This window comes from Mastigoproctus giganteus, chromosome 9 (genome assembly GCF_048544385.1).
Source record: "Mastigoproctus giganteus isolate SK-2022 chromosome 9, ASM4854438v1, whole genome shotgun sequence".
In the NCBI taxonomy this organism is placed as follows: domain Eukaryota; kingdom Metazoa; phylum Arthropoda; class Arachnida; order Uropygi; family Thelyphonidae; genus Mastigoproctus; species Mastigoproctus giganteus.
In genome coordinates this window covers 188,730,447-188,748,646 of record NC_143583.1, presented here as the reverse complement: position 1 = coordinate 188,748,646, position 18,200 = coordinate 188,730,447, and the positions used below count along the sequence as shown (strand labels likewise).

Sequence of the window (18,200 nt, the reverse complement as noted above, 5' to 3'; positions counted from 1 at the left end):
TTTACTGAGAAGTTTTTTTAAGTAAACTGCAATTTTAGAGTGCCACAGGCACATCAAAGATGGTGGAGAATCTGTGGCTACCGACGCACAGCCTGGATCTGCTCTTGGATTCCACTCCGTTTGACACCTAATTAGAAACAAAGCCAGAAGAAAAGGTGTGGAGAAATGCTGACACGATGAAGAATTTCTTACGCGCATAGTAACTGTGATGAGGTATGGGTCAGTCATTATGATCCGGAAACACTTCACAAAACGGTTCATACAGCACGTAACTCAAGGCCACTTTTCAGCTGCCAGACAATATGTTCTGACTTGCAACTGCGTTAGTGGACATACACCATCCTGTCACCTACTGGCAGTTCACCGAAACGTGAGTTGCTGCATACGGTGGCTTTGCTATTCCGCGAATTAAATGACCAGCCTATGTAATTGAATTCAGAAGATTGTATTTTCTGAATTAATGATGTTATTCAGTCTTTAATAAATGGGTAAGTTTTTTTATGAACAGCAAATAGAATCTTTGGGCGTTCCGGTCGAAAAGTATAAAATGCAGCTGATGTGGGGAAACTGTTATCAAGGCAGAATTTAAGTGAAACAAGAAATTTATTTCTACTTTCTTTTTTTTTTTTTTTTTTTTGTATATTTGATGTTTTTTTTTCCCATATTGATTTTTATTTTTGCTTTTGTGTTGAGCGTGCTCCATTCAATATGGAATTCTCAGGTAGGATTTAAGGTTAGCTAGGTCCCAAGGTCAGTTATACCGATCTTGGGACGTGTTCTGTCAATAAAAGATGACAGATGAATAATTCTGCACTTTCTTATGATTTATTGCTAAACAACTAACACAAATGTAGTTTATTTACACGTCTAGATCAACGAATATTGACGGACTAACAAAAATTTAAATCCCTTCTGTCCTACACAGTATTTCGGTTCTGTGCACAATCCTTCAGTAAACACTTTCACGAAGTGAAGCTTGAGGTAAGAGAACACCAGTTTGGTGGGGACTGTTTTCAATGCTACACTTATAAATATTCCGCAAAACAAGAGCCGGCCATTTTTTTTATTTTCTTGTTATAAATAAAGGAGGAGGAGGGGTGAATAGTCACTTGACGAGTTATGATCTGCTTTGGATGTACCTGCAGCTCGGAGTTTGTTGACACCAGTAGTTGTGACTAGAATGTCGGGCGAGGGGCGGCTTGAATCTACACACGCCACTTTCTTCACTTCCATAAAGCTGCTTAAATGAATTGGCATTTTAGCACGACATCGATTCACAGGACTATAGTTTGGTCACTTCTGGAGGATGGACCAGATATGTGGTCATCCAACCTTTACCTTTCACAAAGATATCACCTCGACATTCAATATCGTACTTGCAGTCTTCGGACAAAATTGTTGCGACTTCTTCTGTGACCTGCAAAGAAAAAGTTCACATAAGAGAACTTATTTTCTACGGATTTATTTAAAGTTTACACAAGAAAAATCGGGTGTTAAACTGAAAAAAGTAATTTGGCTTAATATTGAATCAAAGGCCTGAAACTAAACTGAGAGCTTTTTACGATTATAAATGTATTAAAATTTTGTTACTTTCATTTCTAGATCAAATTTTACATTCGGGTTAGTAGTCAATCCAAAATAATTTGGGTACCAGAAGATAAGGTTTGATAGTCAGCAAGTTGTCCTGATGTTTCAACTGCAAAATAAACAGTGCTTATTTCCCTATGAGAGGTACATCGAAACGTGATGTACCTGCCTCTTTGATGGTTAATACTAAGTTATCAGTCGGGCGTCACACCTCTTTTCTGTCATAAGAACCCGTGCCATCTTAAGAATGAAGCATAGTTTCATATATTTTATACTGTTTTGCCAAATGTTAATATATTTACTTCTGGCTACGTTATATATTGAGCTGAAATGAAGTATTCTAAAAGTTTTGTATAAATTCACACACTATTTTAGATTTCAGATTATACTGATTTGTCCAAAATGATATGGTACCAATACCATGGATTCTTTTGAGTCTCTCTTCGGTTACAACCGTACGAGTTCATATCAGTTTATTTTGATGACAAAAAGTGATGATCTGCAATCACTACGATAATGTTCATTACGATTACGAGTTCATTACGATAATGCATATTAGCTGTACGTCAGGGAGGTTTTATAGAGCGGGATGCTTTTCTCTGGTGTTGTTCACGAAAATAAACAGATGAAGACCATCCAGTTTTTTTTTGTTTGTTTGTTTGTTTCACGTGACTAATGGAACAGTAATAATCTTTATTTAGACAGCTTCTCTAACATTTCTTACTAATTATGTTTTGTTTTTTGGATGCATTAATAAAGAACGAAATAATTCTGATCCTGTAAACAGTTTAATCTTAAATCAAGGTAAAAAAAAAATCCAACTAAACATTTCTTCAGGATTTCTTACTAAAAAAGAAAACATTTTAAGTTATGCGCTCAGGGCCCGCGCGAACGGGGGGGGGGGGGGGCAGGTTGTGCACCGTACAAAGGCGCCAGTTAAAGAGGGCCGCCAAATTTGGTTTTAAATATTGATAATAATAAAATGTAAATATATAAAAAATATAAATATATAAAGTATAAACGTATGAAATATCTGAAATAGTTATGTATGTCATAAATATGTAAAGGAGGTGTTTTTGATTGAGTGCGAAGGTATACACGTGAGGCATTAGTCGAATACGAAAACGGTAGCACGAGATCAAAAACAGCCTTTTGCACACGTATTACATACAAATTTTTTTCTACGATCGCAATTGATAATAAATTATAATTACATGTATAATTGGCACGACTAATAAGAGTTGGCAATTGATAGTAAGTATTTTTTGGTAACTGTATGCTGGTTTCATAAAAATGCGAACATGTCAAACGAATTATTAGATTCAGTAATTCTTACAAATTATAATAAATCTTGTACTAAACTTGTTTTGTATTAACCAAAAATAATAAAAAAACTTAAATCAATACAAATTGATCAGTTAAATTGTTGATTTTTCATATAATTTGACATTTGTGGCGGCCATATTGATTTTTTTCACACAAACCAGTGCGTGAAATACTTTTTTAGGCACTGTTATCAAAAAGTGATATTTTACACACTAAAATAGTACTTTATACGCCGTCGTAGGAAAAATGTTATAAAATAATAATAATAAAATTATTTTTTAATAATACATTAAATTAAACAATTATGTTAATTTACATTATTTATGCAATTTTATAGAATATTTACTAATTATTGGGCAGAAATTCGTAGAAAAAGAATTGCAACTTGTTATCAGCACTAATTGTTTATTTTCCGAGAACAGAAATCTGTTAAAGATCTATTTTATATATATATAGGTCCGCAATTCTATATATATATATATATATATATATATATATATATAGGTCCTTACTCGACATTTCTAGTTGTTGGAGTAAAAACATACAGAAATTTTCTTTATCAAGCGTTATTGTTTTTGTTATTTAATATTTATAGTTGTTTATGTGAATTCCTATTCAGTTTCCTCACGATAAGTAAAATTTTATAATTTTTTCTGTTTCTCTCATTAGTTATAAGAATTGAAATTCAATTCGACTCAAAATAATAACAAAAGAATTACTGTAGTTCTGAATCTGACAATTTTTAAATTTTGAAAATTAATTAGTGCTTTTAATATAACGAAAATTGTCAAATTAGTAACATATTTTTCAGAAATTCAGATCAATTTTCAATTTTCGAAATTTAAAAATTAAATTTACTTTAATGACTATAATCCCTTCGTTTTCATCTTGAGTAGCTATGAATTCTCTCGTGCGAAAAAAAAAATTCCAATTTCCTGCTCATTGAATAATAAACTAATTCTTATTTAACCTAGATGTCTGAGAAAAAATCAACAAAATTATGTGGTGCTCAAAAAAAAACGGAAGGCCGCACGAGAGGAATTGTGCAACCAATTGTCTGGTTCTTTAAGCAAGTCCTTAGAACCTCAGAAATAAGAAAGACTGAAAAATCAATACCATGTTCTGAATTTTTTTCAATCGTCTGAAGGAGGAAGTGGAACAGAAGCGCAAGAACAACGGAGTGCGCCATCAAAGTCCACTGTTATTCCTTCAGAATTGATTGATCACACAGAACCAGAAAAAACAAGTAGAACGCAAATACAACAGAGTGTACCATCAACATCTACTGCTACTCTTCCAGAATCGATTAAACAAACAGAAATTGATGACGTTTCTAAAAATTTCTCCCAATTAGAAGATCCAGGTACGTGGCCAAAATTTTTAACAAAGAAACTATTTAGTCGATCTTCCTCCTTCTCAAATAGTCAAATGGGATTTTCCAAGAGATAATTTAGAAAGGAAATTTTCCACTTCTTATTATAGCCAAATGGAGAAAAAGTATTGAGATTATGGCTAGTATACTCAATTTCTAGAGATTTGGTATTTTGTTTGTATTGCAAACTTTTCGGAGATGGCAAATCGCAACTTAATAATGAATTTGAATGCAAAGACTGGCAACATTTGTCACATATTTTAAGCAAACATGAAAAAAGTGAATCGCATATCAAAAATAGTAGTAGTTTTGATAAACTTCGAACGAATTTATCAAAAAATATCACAATTGATTCTCGAGAACAGAAGTTATATGAGTATATTCGGTAATTGAACGTATAATTCATGCAATACAATTTTTAGCCCGACAATCTATAGCTTTCCGCGGATCATCTGAACAGTTATATTAAAATAAAAATGGCAATTTTTTGAAATTAATACAAACTTTTTCAAAATTTGATGTAGTTACGCCGTATTCAAAGCTCAACTTCAAAAAACATCGCTCATTATTTGGGACATCAAATTCAAAATGAAATTGAACTACTTTCTGATGCTATTAGCCAAAATATAAGAGAAATGGTCAAAGATGCAAAATATTATTCCATTATTTTGGACACAACCCCTGATGTAAATTGCATCGAACAAATGGCAGTTATAATCTGTTTCTTTCGTACATTATAGTGAAGAAGCAAGCACAAATGAAATCAGAGAACATTTTTTAGGCTTTTGTCCTGTAGATGACACAGGGATTGTAGGAATTTATTTTTAAGTCATATTTATAGACTAAAATTGGACATTCAAAATCTTCGCGGACAGGGATAATGCCGCTAATATGAGGGGTAAATACAACGGATTACAGCAAAAAACATTCGAAACTAGCTCTAGAGCTTTTTACGTTCCTTGCTCAGCCCATAGTCTTAATTTAGTCGTCAATGAGGCTGCAAAAATTTCGTTTGAAACTGTTAATTTTTTAAGTGTAGTTAAAGAATTTTACAATTTATTTTCTGTATCCACGAAGTGATGGAGTATTTTACTTAAATATGTAAAAAAAACTAACACTAAAACCATTATCTAATACGAGATGGGAAGGTCGAATCGAAGTAATTAGACCTTTAAAATTACAGACCAAAGAAATATATCTTGCTTTAAAATAAATTGCAAATGATTCAACAAAAGATATGGACACAAGATTTCAGGCTAACACATGATATCAAAATTAACATCATTTAAATTTATTTGTTCTGTTATTGTGTGGCATGATATTTTGAGTAAAATTAATGTCGTTAGAAAAATGCTAGAGCCCCGATTTTAACTTGAGCGAAGCTCTCGAAAATTAAAAAAAAATTAAAAATGATTTAAACGAATTTAGAACAGATGAATCATTTGAATCCTAAGTTGTGCGATTCAAATTGCAGAAGACAGATATCGAACCAACGTTCCTCTCGATACAAGACAAAGAGGAAAGAAAATATATTTTGATTACGAATCAACAGACGAATGCATCATAAATCCAAAATTAAATTTTAAAACATCCTTTTTTTTAGTATTAATAGATTATGCTTTAATATCATTGTGTGAGCGATTTAAACGAATATAAGAAGAATATAATGACACGTTTAAAGTTATATCGAAATTAAGTACACTATCGGATTGGGATGAAAGTGAAATCTTAACACTGTAAAGATTTACAACTAAAACTAACAGATTACTCAAATAAGAATAGTGATATAGATGGTGTATCTCTCTCTATTCGAAGAAATAAAATCTTTTCAATTAATTTTTTTCTTAAATAAAAACATGACACCCAAGGACGTTTTGAATTTTATTTATAATAATCATTTAGTTGATTCTTTTCCATATATTGCTATTTCTTTAAGAATATATTTGTCATTACTGGTAACAGTTGCTACTGCCGAACGAAGTTTTTCAAAATTGAAGAAAATAAAAAATTATTTAAGATCCTCAATGTCTCAAGAGAGATTATCTAATTTATCAACAATTTCTATAGAAAGTGAAGTATTATAAGAATTAGATTTAAGTAATATAATTAAAAAGTTTGCTAGTTTAAAGGCCAGAAAAGTTACAATATTGTATTAAAAATATGTTAGAAATAACTTTATAATCATAATATAAAAAATTATATTATTTTTCTTGTAACTATTCATTATTTTTGTTATTAAAGCATTTATGTAGTGAAAGGTTCTTTCATCATCAACATCTTTCATTTTACCTTTTTGTCCTTCGTAAACGGTGACTATTATATTGTTTCTAGAGCTAAGGGCTTAAATTTACAGTTAGGTCATTGAAGGGGCGCCGAAAAGCTGTTTGCACAAAGGCGCCTTCCATATCAGCGCCAGCGCATAATGCGCTATCTTGCTTGAAAAAAAGCTTAGCTAAACAGTTATGCAGGTTTCCTTGAAATAGCTACAGTAAATTGGAGGCCATGTTCTATAGACCAAAACAATGAAAAAATGTTATATATAAACGTGGGTCCAGAAATGTTTACGAAATTAGAGCTATTCGAATTTTTTTCACAACAGTAGGATACTGGAACTTAGCTTCAAGAGCAATCTATGCTAGGGAATTGGAGTTAAGTGTAAAAATGCGAATACTGAATTGCTACTACCACCATTCAGCAACAAAACGTAGATCATGTTTACAGTGACAGGAAGTTGATCATGTATACCAGCAAACAGGAGTTCAGTGTACTGTGTTCCGTGTACTGTGCATACAGTCAAGTGTTTCAGTGCCTTAGTTGATTTGTAACCTCTGCTTCTATTGTAATACCGCCAAACAGTTGCTGCCTTCTGTTACTGGAACAGCATAGGACTCTGTTTTGTAAAGTGCATATTCAGTCAATTTTTGTTTAAATAATTTCTTTAACAGCCCCTTTTTGTTATCTGGTTTGTCGGACTCGTTTTTATATAACATTTTTTTCCATTTTGGTCTATACAGCACACACGCTTTGATTTTTTGTACTTATTTCATAGATACCCTGTACATATGCTCATACGATGTACTCAAATCTCTCCACGTATCTGGATGCAGAGAAATTGTTTATTCTTGGCATAACAACAAAAATAATGACAGAAAGAAGAAATATTGGAAATTCAAAATATTTGAATTTCCATTGTTTCTGAGAAAAGTGTGGGTGGGTGGGGGGAGTGGCTGAACAGTCCCTTTCGATAATGGGGATTCGAAAAATAAAGGATTAGGAGTTGATTCCTACCTGTATACAGCCTGTAACTCCTGTAGAATCCATCCTGCTAGCCAAATTTACCGTATCTCCCCAAATATCATATTGTGGTTTCGTGGCTCCTACAATCCCAGCAATTACTGGCCCAGAAGATATACCTGGAATGAAAAGAGAGTCAGGATGAATTTCGTGATTTTTTTTTTTTTATATAAAATAAATCCGTATATGTTAATCATGGTATACGCTTTTTTCATGGAATTAGGTACGTATATCATTCGAATAATCTCAACAAAGGATAGAGTTGATGATAATAACCAGAACTTAAAGCGAATTGATTTTTAAATACGAAATTGAGAATTGATGCATTTGCGCAAGTTTACATTATAAATCAGGAGGTTATAAGCAAGACAGTAGCAGTTGACCTAGTAGTAATAGTAAGGGCTTCTACAAAAGGTAGACAACAAGAATGCTAGAATTCTTCCAGCATTATTCATTTAAGAAGCTAGTTACATGAATGCAAAACTTGAAGTATGAGATATAGGGTGGGAAAGAAAGTCCGTTAATTAGCCAAACGATGCAAAGACTTTATGCATCAATACCAGAAAAGAAAAAAAAAACTGTTCAATTCCGCATTTAAATTTGTCAAACTCTACCTTAACTATCATGATAGGCAAATAGTCTGACAAAGTTCCAATCCGCTAGTGATTCGCTAGTTTGAGTAAGTATTCTTCAAAACTTGAACATAATCATTTATAATAGGTACAAGCTATAATCTCTATAACGGAGGTACTTAATACGAACTGTGTCATGCGAACTTCCATTACAACAATGTGCGTGTGTGTGTGCGCACGCATACATGGTGCCGATCCATTAATCACAGGTCGATGGCCAGCTCTTTGCATATTCTTGAAATTTCTCAAGAATATTTAAAATAACATTGAGAAAATGTTTCTTGAAAAAGATGAGTCTGTTCCATTTTGAACAGATATTGTGGTTCTGAGATGAAATCACGTGCGCAGTTTTCCAACTTACAATTTCTCGCATTAGCATTAGTAGAGGATTTGATGCAAGAAAGCAAGCTTATGCAGCATCAGACAAAAAAAAAAAAAAAAAACCCCACTTCCACTTCACCCCTCTGTTCGTTCGAAATACCTGTCCAGCTGGGCCTTAAATTTATTTTGGCTATCAACTTCCACGACAAGGGATGGAAGTCTGTTCCACCAACCAACCACCCGCTGGATAAAGGAAAATTTCCGCACGTCTATCCTACATCTGTCTTTCCTCAATTTGAATTTATGCCCTCTCAGGTGATTATTCTGAGCAAGAGGAAGAATCCCATCAGCATTGAGCATTAAGCTTGATATACCATCATCAATATCATTTATAAATACAGAAAACAATAATGGACCCAACACTGAACCCTGAGGGACTCCACTGATAATATTAGTCCACGATGAGCAGTGTCCATTGATTACCACTCTCTGTCTTCTTCCCCTCAACCACCCCTTTATCCATATCAGCAATTTGCCTCCAATGCCACACTGCTCCAATTTGTGCAGCAGTCTTCCATGTGCAACAGTATCAAAAGCCTTTCTAAGATCCAAGTATATAATATCAAAGTTATTCCCTGAATCCAGTTCTTTTGTGACTGCATCATAGTAATCCAATCAAATTGGTCAGACAAGACTTCCCCTTAACAAAACCATGCTGTGTCCGAGCTGTAACTGAAGTCTTGTCTAGATGATCCTGTAGTGCTTCTTTAATCAGGGCCTCCATTAATTTTCCTGAAACAGAAGTTAAACTCACAGGTCTATAATTACTTTTGTCAGCCTTTGATCCTCCTTTGTGAATTGAGGACACATTTGCACATCTCCAGTCTATGGGTACCTCCCCTGAGTCCAAGGAAGCTCTCATAATTATGGCTAAGGGTTTGCTTACTTCCTTTGCTGCCTCCTTTAATATAACTGGATAGATCCCATCCACCCCAGGTGCCTTTCTTGTCTTTATCTTCAACAATTTCTCCTCCACTTTACTCTCAGTTATTACAAGATTCTCTAGCTTACTGCCAGAGTTGAATACACCTCTGGCATTCCCCTCGCTGAATAACTCCTCATGTGTGAATGTCGATGCAAAATATTCATTTAGTTTGTTAGCTACCTGAGCAGGATCATCAACAGTTGACCCATCGATATGAAGTGGACCAATCTGATTCATCCCCTTACTTCTAGAGTTTACATAAGTAAAGAACTCTTTGCTGTTTTTCTTTGCATCCCTTGCCAAAGATTTCTCGTAATCTGCTTTCGCCTGCCTAACCTCCTTTGTAACTTGGTTACAGATCAACTTGTATCTATCATAGGCTTCTGTGTCACGTGTTAATTTGTATGTATCCCATGCATTTTTCTTCTTTGCCATATGCCTCATTAGTTCATCTGACATCCATTTAGGCCTAATTATTGAACAATATTTCTTAGTTGGTATGTAAAGCCTAGTAGCTTCCAAGATAAGTTCTTTGATTGCTTCCCATTTTGAATTTGCTGTTGGTAACATCATCAGTTGGTCCCACTGTATAGAATTTAAATACTGTCTCAGTCCATTGTAGTCGCCTTTACGAAAGCAATAACCCTTCCCTTTACCCCTAATGGTAGTTACCTCTTTGAGTAAATCCCACTTCAGCACGCTGTGATCACTTCCACCTAGTGGTTCATTTATCTGCAGATTCTTAATGCATGAAGAATCACTACTGATAATCAAATCAAGAGCATTACTCCTTCTTGGTGCCTCCCGAACATGCTGATGTAAAACAATCACCCAATAAATCCACAAAAGCCTTGCTACTGTGTGAGTGCCCACCCCCAAATTCCAGTCAATATCTGGGAAATTAAAATCCTCCATTATAAGACTCTCTGATTTACTGGCCTACTCTATTTCCCTGTACAGTTTCTTGTTATATTCATCAGAGTCATTAGGACTATAGCACACTCCTACTCTCAATTTTGATCTCCCAATGCTTATGTCACACCAAACTGACTCGACACTGCACTGTCCAGCGATGTCGACTGGCTTCACTTCCTTGGATTTTATGTGTTTCTTAACCAATAGCATAACCCCTCCTTCCTTGCTATCCTGTCTATCCTTTCTATAGACGTTGTATTCCCCAAATTCCAGTTCTGCATTCCTTATATCTGTGTGACACCATCTCTCGGATATCCCAATAATATCTGCCTTTGATGTTTGAGCAATACATCAAATTCATCAAATTTATTTACTAAACTCTATATATTTAGGTGATGGTGAATCATCTAAATAAAGTTAAGAAGTGCCTTCAGTTTGAGGATTTATATCCTGGGTATTGAAGAGTGTAGTTGAAATTTTGGCATACCTCCGTTGTAACGTGGGCCAACAAGTAACACCAGTTGTTGGTCCTCTTTAATATCCGAAACTCTAATCCCATATATTTCTTTTATTTTTATTTATTTTTTTAAAGAGTACTGTGAAGTGTTGCTGATCAGCTTTCTTCCCATTAGTCAAGTGGGAAGAGGTATTTATGCGAGGTATTTTACACAGGTATGTTTTGATGCATCAGAACTCTTTTGTGTAAGCATACCGAACTTGATCTTCGAGTGACGGGCTTGAGTTTAAAATGATGCCGAGGACCTAGTGTGGAGACCTAATTTGAATATCTTTGATAGCATTTTAGAGATCTTGATGATAATGCCTAGGAGAAAGTTACGTATTTGTACTTCCATAGATTCCATGATTAAACCGAAAAAAATTGGCATATGTACAGAACTACTGTAGGTACTTGTTGATACAGTCAGAGTTGAATTGTCACGGTGCACCGTTGGAACTAGTCTTAACACGGACTTCATCAGAATAAATTAGAAAATCGAGGAATTTAGTACTACTGTATCAGAATGTGTGTGCAAAGAAGCAAGCTTAATGTATCATCTGGCAAAAGAGAGAGAGAGAGAGAGAGAGAAAGAGAAAAAAAGAGTAGCTAGTGCCATTCTCTCTTCGCTTCATTTAACTATATCTTTCAAGTATTTGTCTAGATAAAATTTAGACAACCTTCTAATCTCCAGAAGTTTATCTGAAGGTGGAATGATTCGCCGTTTATTTCAACGGCGAAGCCATTCTTTTTACTAAAGAAAATTTTCGGGAGTCTCTTCTACAATTATCGCCCTCTTAATTTATGCCCTTTTGCGGGTCATGACTAAGTGTAAAGACGCCACCGGTTTTTTTTTTTTTTTTTTGAGTTTACCGTTCCATTTGCTTCGGTCGGAAGGAGATTGCGGAAAATGGGGAGGGGGCAGAGAGAGACACTGGTGTGGAAAACGAATACGTACGGTTCTTTGTTTTTCTAAGTAGTTTATATGAAATTTCAAGAATATATTTTTGGCCTTTCTAAGATAGAAATTAATGTATTATTCTGAGATGAAATAGAATGATTTGAAACTCGCCGAACTTATACAATTGCATGCTATGGGAACAAAATAATTTCGTTGACATATAGACTTGTTTTGTGAGCTTTCAGCAACATGGCGCACCTAGCAACGAGTGTTGTGTTTAGTTGATTATTGGATACCACACTGAGATACCACAAGAGTTTCCCCCCCCCCAGCGAACTAGTTAGTGCAAAGTTTTTTTCTTGCAAATATTCTTTTGGTGGCTTGTAGTTGCCATGTTTATATACGTCTTGTAGACTCGTAATTTTTTTTTTTTTTTTTTGCAAGTAAAAGATAGGTCAGGCTTTTTTTGCACTTAGCAAATGAGTTTATAGTGCTTTGTCTTTTGCAGGTTCTGTGATTTTTTTCTATAACTTTGAAGTATTTCTTGAGGGTGGAACAGAATTTGGTGTACGAAGATACAATAATTCATTTAGAGGCTGCTTCTTTTGTTACCTGCTTTAACTATTAAATTAAAAGGCAGGATGCACCGTGACTGGGAATGTTTATTATATATTACAGCTTCAGTATTTCTAGTAATTCTTTACATGCCACTATTACTGCCAGCTGAAACGTGCTTATATATAGTTTTAAGCTGAATAGCAAACCAAACATCAGCAAATTACAGGTGATCCGAAGGGCATTCCGATAACAGCGGCTTATCTTTATAGATTACTTTTAACTTTTCTTAAATGCAACTTTACTGCATATAATTGATGATAATATTAATCACAATTATTATCAATAAATAGTCAGGAAATAAAAAGAACCGACTCACCTATTCTTAGATGGAACTCTTGATCTTTGGATTCTTTGTTTCTCCTCTGTAATGTTTCCATCATGGAAAAAGCAAAATTGACTAATAGAAAGACGTTCTGCACAGGATCTCCTTGTAGTATAACACTCTAGGAAAACAATAAAAAACATAATTATAAATATAATAGTTAATGTTTACGCAATATAACATTATGAATGTTACAAGTGTTATAATTTTATTACTAATCAGCATTAATATGTGTTGGACATTTCCTAAGTTCAAGCTATTGATTATAGCCTGAATTATTTGGTGTTCCTACCTGTGGTTTTCAGCGGGTCTCAAACTTCAGGAAATGTTGAATGCATGTTAATAGCCAGTGAAGTTTTCGAGGCATTAGTACTTCGGGTATTCTTTCATCTACGGTTGTCTTATTACCATTCAGTTGAGAACCATTTATCTTCTCAGTTTCTTTCCCTGGGACTATAATTAATTTGTTAACAATGGGCCTCTGGCCATTGAGGGTACGAGGGGCTATTTTACGAGCGTTGCTTTGTATAAAGATTATTAATTACCTGGTCTCAGAGGCATATTGTTAACAAGTTAGGTAATGTACGCAGTGCGTTACACTTCAGGAGCGTTAGCAAATAACGAAAGTTAGCTTAATCTATGCAGTGGATTACATTTCAGGTACAGCAAACAATAATTCATATGATTTATAACAAGGTGAGAAAAGAGCAACGACTTTTATGAACAATCCAAGAACATTTATTAATTTATTTATTTCGTTTTGCAAAATGTTCTTGGATTGCGCATAAAAAGCTTTGCCCACTCGTTCCTCCAATCAGCCTACGGCAACAAACATAATATCCAGAGCTTTCTGCAACAGTATGCGGGATAGCTTCTGTGATATGTATGAAAAAAAGAAATAATTCCTCGATAAATCTATCTAAATGAGTCAAATAATAAATTTTATGAAGCTCTAACAACTAGGAGTCGAGTTATTTACATGCAGATGGACATTCATATTCCGTCTGCATGAAAAGCTGCTGTACAAATTGGAGCAATGTGTCATTAGTGTAAAGTTACTGCTCTTCTTGGACTTGTTATTAGTGGAGTCCCTTGGGGTTCAGTGTTGGGCCCTTACTGCTTTAAGTATTTATTATTGATATTAATGAAACCGTACTAAGCTTTACTAAGTCTATTGTCTAAATTTGCAGTTAATACAATGATTGGCAGGATGGTTAATGACAAGAATCACGTCGCACTACTGCGACAAGATCTAGAAAAATTAGGCAGATGGGCTGAGAAGTGGTAATTGAGGTATAACATCAGTAAATGTAAGGTGCTGCATATGGACAGCAGTGATCCTAGAATAACATACCATCTGGGTGGTAATACACTGAAGGTGTTACTAGGGGTAACTGAGTAGCAGATGACTGATAGAACAGTTCATAGGGTTCTCTCAGTGATATACACAGAAATTGTGTATATTACTGAGGGGAAAAGATGTGATTATTTCATTGTATAAGGCAATGGTTAGGCCACATTTTGAGTGCTGCACACAGGTCTGGAAGCCTTATTTTAAGAAGGGTGTGAATCTATTGGAATGGGAGCGGAGATGAGCAACCAGATTAATCAAGGACTCAAAAGAGTACTCATATCTTAAAAGACTTCATCTTTGCACGTACGAAGTTTCCAACTTGGTACGTGTGAAGTAGTTAAAGCTTTAAATGGATTGAGTTAACTGGTAGCAGCATCCTTGCTTTTCAGACAACAGACACATAAGAGGAGGACAAACTTAAAATAATTTTTTTTTGCTGACATTGTATAAGCCTGCTTCCTTGTATTATTTGCCACTACTAATACCACTAAATATAGTTCAGTGCATTTGGTGATGCATTGAGCATCATTTTATAATATTTAATAATATTTTACAATACTAATATTTAGTAGTGGCAAATGATGACTCAGTTGTTTGTTTGTTATTTGGTTTTTAGGAGCATTAACAACTAAGGCCATATTGCTCTGGGGGTATGCGGTGGTCATTCCCTGACCTTTCCGCATCCTCCGTATTTGGTGGTCACGGGCTCGAAACCCGGTCTAATCAAGAAGCGTGTGTTACACACTGCTGCTCCTGCCCACCTGGCTATGGAGGCGCCTGATGACTCAATGAATCTGGTGGTGATACCTTTGGCTGCTGTAAAAGATGAATATGAAAGTTATTGATTACAAACTGAGTGATACTTCTGATGTTGATTTAGAAGAGGTGGAAATGTCAGTTTTAAAATTATCGAAAAATTAAGTTATTCAACATTTATTAGAACCTTTATTTCGGCAACATGGCAGAATACCTTCTCAAATATCAGGTGACCAAAACAGTTAACTGGTTTTTTAAAGGTTGATATTTTGACAAAATTATATGGCACCACTGTAGATGGCGATTATGCCTCCACATGTCAGAAAGTATGTGTCATATAAGTCAGTTGATATCTAACAAGCGCGAAGTGCAGTTCTGGTAAAATAGTGAAAATTGACGAAAAACTGGCTGTCACTTGATGTACCCCACGAGTGACGACCGGCCGCCATTAATAATGACGAACTGAAGCCTGCCATTAAGTCAGACTGAAGCCAAGGATGTATTAGATAATCTTTCAGTAAGATTCAATATGAGCGATGAGCATTTGTATCGCCTGGAAAAGGTGCACAAACTGATAAAAAGACAACAAACTCCACAGATATCAATTTGCTTGTCGTTGTTTTCGCTTCACAATAATGAACGGTTGTTGATGTACGATGAAAAATGGTTTACGACAACAACAACACTAAAGGAACACTGTTGTTTGTTAGTTTGTTATTTGGAGCATTAGCAACTAAGGCATATTGCTCCTGGGATATGCGGTGGTCATTCCCTGACCTTTCCGCATTCTCCGTATTTGGTGGGCACGGGCTCGAACCCCCAGTCTACTCAAGAAGCGTGTGCTACGCACTGCTGCTCCTTCCCACCTGGCTAAGGAGGTGCCTAAAGGAACACATAATTAATTTATCATCTCATGAACCTGTGCTATACAACGAAGCCTTCCACTTCACCAATAGATTTTGCTTGTCTGGTGGAATATAGCTGTATTGCTAGTGTAGTGTATATTGTCTAGTGACACCTGGAGTTTCTCTCAACTCCTCGTTTCCCTAGGGAAACGCAGATTTGGAACACCACCGACCCCTAGTATATTTGGTATTGCTAGTATTTGATTCCAAAGCTAGGGGACATAAATTCAAATTATGGATAACAGGTAAAGAGACTTATACTGGAATACAGGAAGTTCTCTTTTTTAAACCAGCGAGTTGTTAATGAGTGGAATAAGTTACCTTCATGGGTTGGTTTAGGCCGATAGCTTGGGGAAATTCAAAGATCATCTGGATAGACACCTAATTGAGAAGGAATTCAGATATGTAGTAGTTTATTTTATTTATCTATTATTATTTAAAATGAATTATTATTGTTATTTTTTATATAATTTATTTTATTTTTATTTATTTATTTAATTTTTGGCTGGTGCAGCAGATGCATCGGGCGTCCTTGTCACCATATGGCTAATACAAATTAGGAAGTTCTACCCCCCTTTGCCAAATGATTATAAATAATAGGGGACCAAGTGTTTTTGTTCATTTTTTAAGATTTTTTTTTTTTGATCACCTGCTTTTCGACCTCATGTAATGCACGTTATACTTGACAATACAAATTACGAAGCTAATTGAGTGTACAGTAAAGAATGGAAAATCTTTAATTTCACAGATATACAACGGCAGCACACACTGTTGTATGCTGATGTTGGCTGACATGTAGAAGTCTAAACACAAAAGCAAATGAAAGTTTATGGAATGCTGAAATAGGATATCCTATTTTTCCAGCTGCCATACCTCTAAAAAATGCTCAAAACATATCAAGTTATGCGATTCGCCCCTCATGAAATCCGTAGTGAACGAACTATAAACGATAAATTTGCAGTATTAACGATAAAATCTTACTAAATGTACTGCACAGCAGTTGCCCAGCTGTGGAGTACATTTAGTAAGATTTCTAACCAGGGTTGGAAATCTTACCAAATGTATTCAATGCAAGTGTAATTGTGGCTGTGGACGAGCAATATAGTCGAGTGGTCAAGCACGGGAGTGCAGTAGCAAACGCGTTTGAGTTGATCCTGTATTCTTGTTAAAATGATTAGTTGTAAACTGTAACATATGGTCGTGCCGTAGTATAAATAGAACTTTGGTTTCAGAGGAAGGTGCCATTTTTGCTTTGTGCAATATAAAAAAAAATAAATAAAATAAAATCAAAGCCCTTTTTAAAATCCAGTATATGCCTTATTAAGGTTGCTGTTTGTTTGTTTGGTTTTTAGGAGGATTAGCAAATTAAGCTTGCAAAAAAGAGCATAAAGTTTTGGCTCTTATGCGACGTAACAAGTAGTTACGTTTGAAAAAATAGCTTTACAGTGATGTACAATCCGGACAAACTCCTAAAAGCAGGGGGGGATCAGGGTCTGAGTCATGCTGGTTTTATCATGCTGGCTGATGCTTGCTTTCTTGCCTCGTTTACTGCTTCTACATCACTTATAGTAACGTTTTTACTTTTCATGAACTGGATCAAAATGCTTCTAAAGAGAAACATTACAATGATAGGAATTATAAGAAAAAAATAATAATAAACAGTCAGTCCCACCAGATCTGCTACAAACGAAATAAAGCCGATATTATCCAGGGGCTACAGATATATTGGATAAACTGACAGCTTGTAATAGTGCGAAAAGGCAAACAAAAAGATTCCCCAAATAGTTGGATGGTTCCACATATATTGCATGTGTAAGTTCTTGAATGGTCTCTCTCGTTGAAGCTTATATCGAAAACAGAATTTTCTGACCTGAGCTAGTTTCTCAAGAGCCGTATCTGGAAACAGACTCTGCAACCTGCATGTTATTCCAACTATTGAAACAAGGACCAAAAGAGAACGGTGCAGTTTTTGTCCAAAAAGTGACAACGAAACAAACTTTGTTTGTGAAAAGTTTCGTTTCGTAATATGTAAAAATTTTCATTCATAATATGCAAAAAAAAAGACCCCAACCATTCTGTAACCACAATCATTTTCACAAATTATAATGCTGGTTAATTGACATTTTACCTATTTCATGTTTATTCCTTAGAAAACTAATTTCTTATGCTTGCTAAACTTTTATGTGAACTGATATTACTTTGATAAACAATTTATTGTATAATTGCACTTGTTTCAGAGAAGCATATTTATCATTCATATTTTATGCGAGTCATTTTTGACCCAAATACATCAAGTGTGTGGTGTAAAGTAAGGAGAGTAAATGGGTTTCACTTTGCATGCAGTTTACAGACATTATGCTGACGCCTCATAATCCTAAATGGGTAGGCGCCTACTTAAATAACCCGTTCTAACAAA

At 34.9% G+C, this 18,200-nt stretch overlaps 1 protein-coding gene across 1 annotated transcript in view; it reads right to left on the bottom strand.

The window, feature by feature from the left end:
• Positions 1–894: 894 nt before the first annotated feature.
• LOC150080959 (adenylate cyclase type 2-like) overlaps positions 895–18,200 on the bottom strand; it is a 227,757-nt gene continuing 210,451 nt past the window's right edge. Inside the window, exons 23-25 of the mRNA XM_090381289.1 lie at positions 12,764–12,890; positions 7,574–7,698; positions 895–1,417 (exon numbers count right to left, since the gene is read on the bottom strand). Of these exons, the coding sequence (XP_090237415.1) occupies positions 1,283–1,417; positions 7,574–7,698; positions 12,764–12,890 (387 nt within the window). The 3' untranslated portion in view covers positions 895–1,282. The remainder of the gene's footprint in view (positions 1,418–7,573; positions 7,699–12,763; positions 12,891–18,200) is intronic.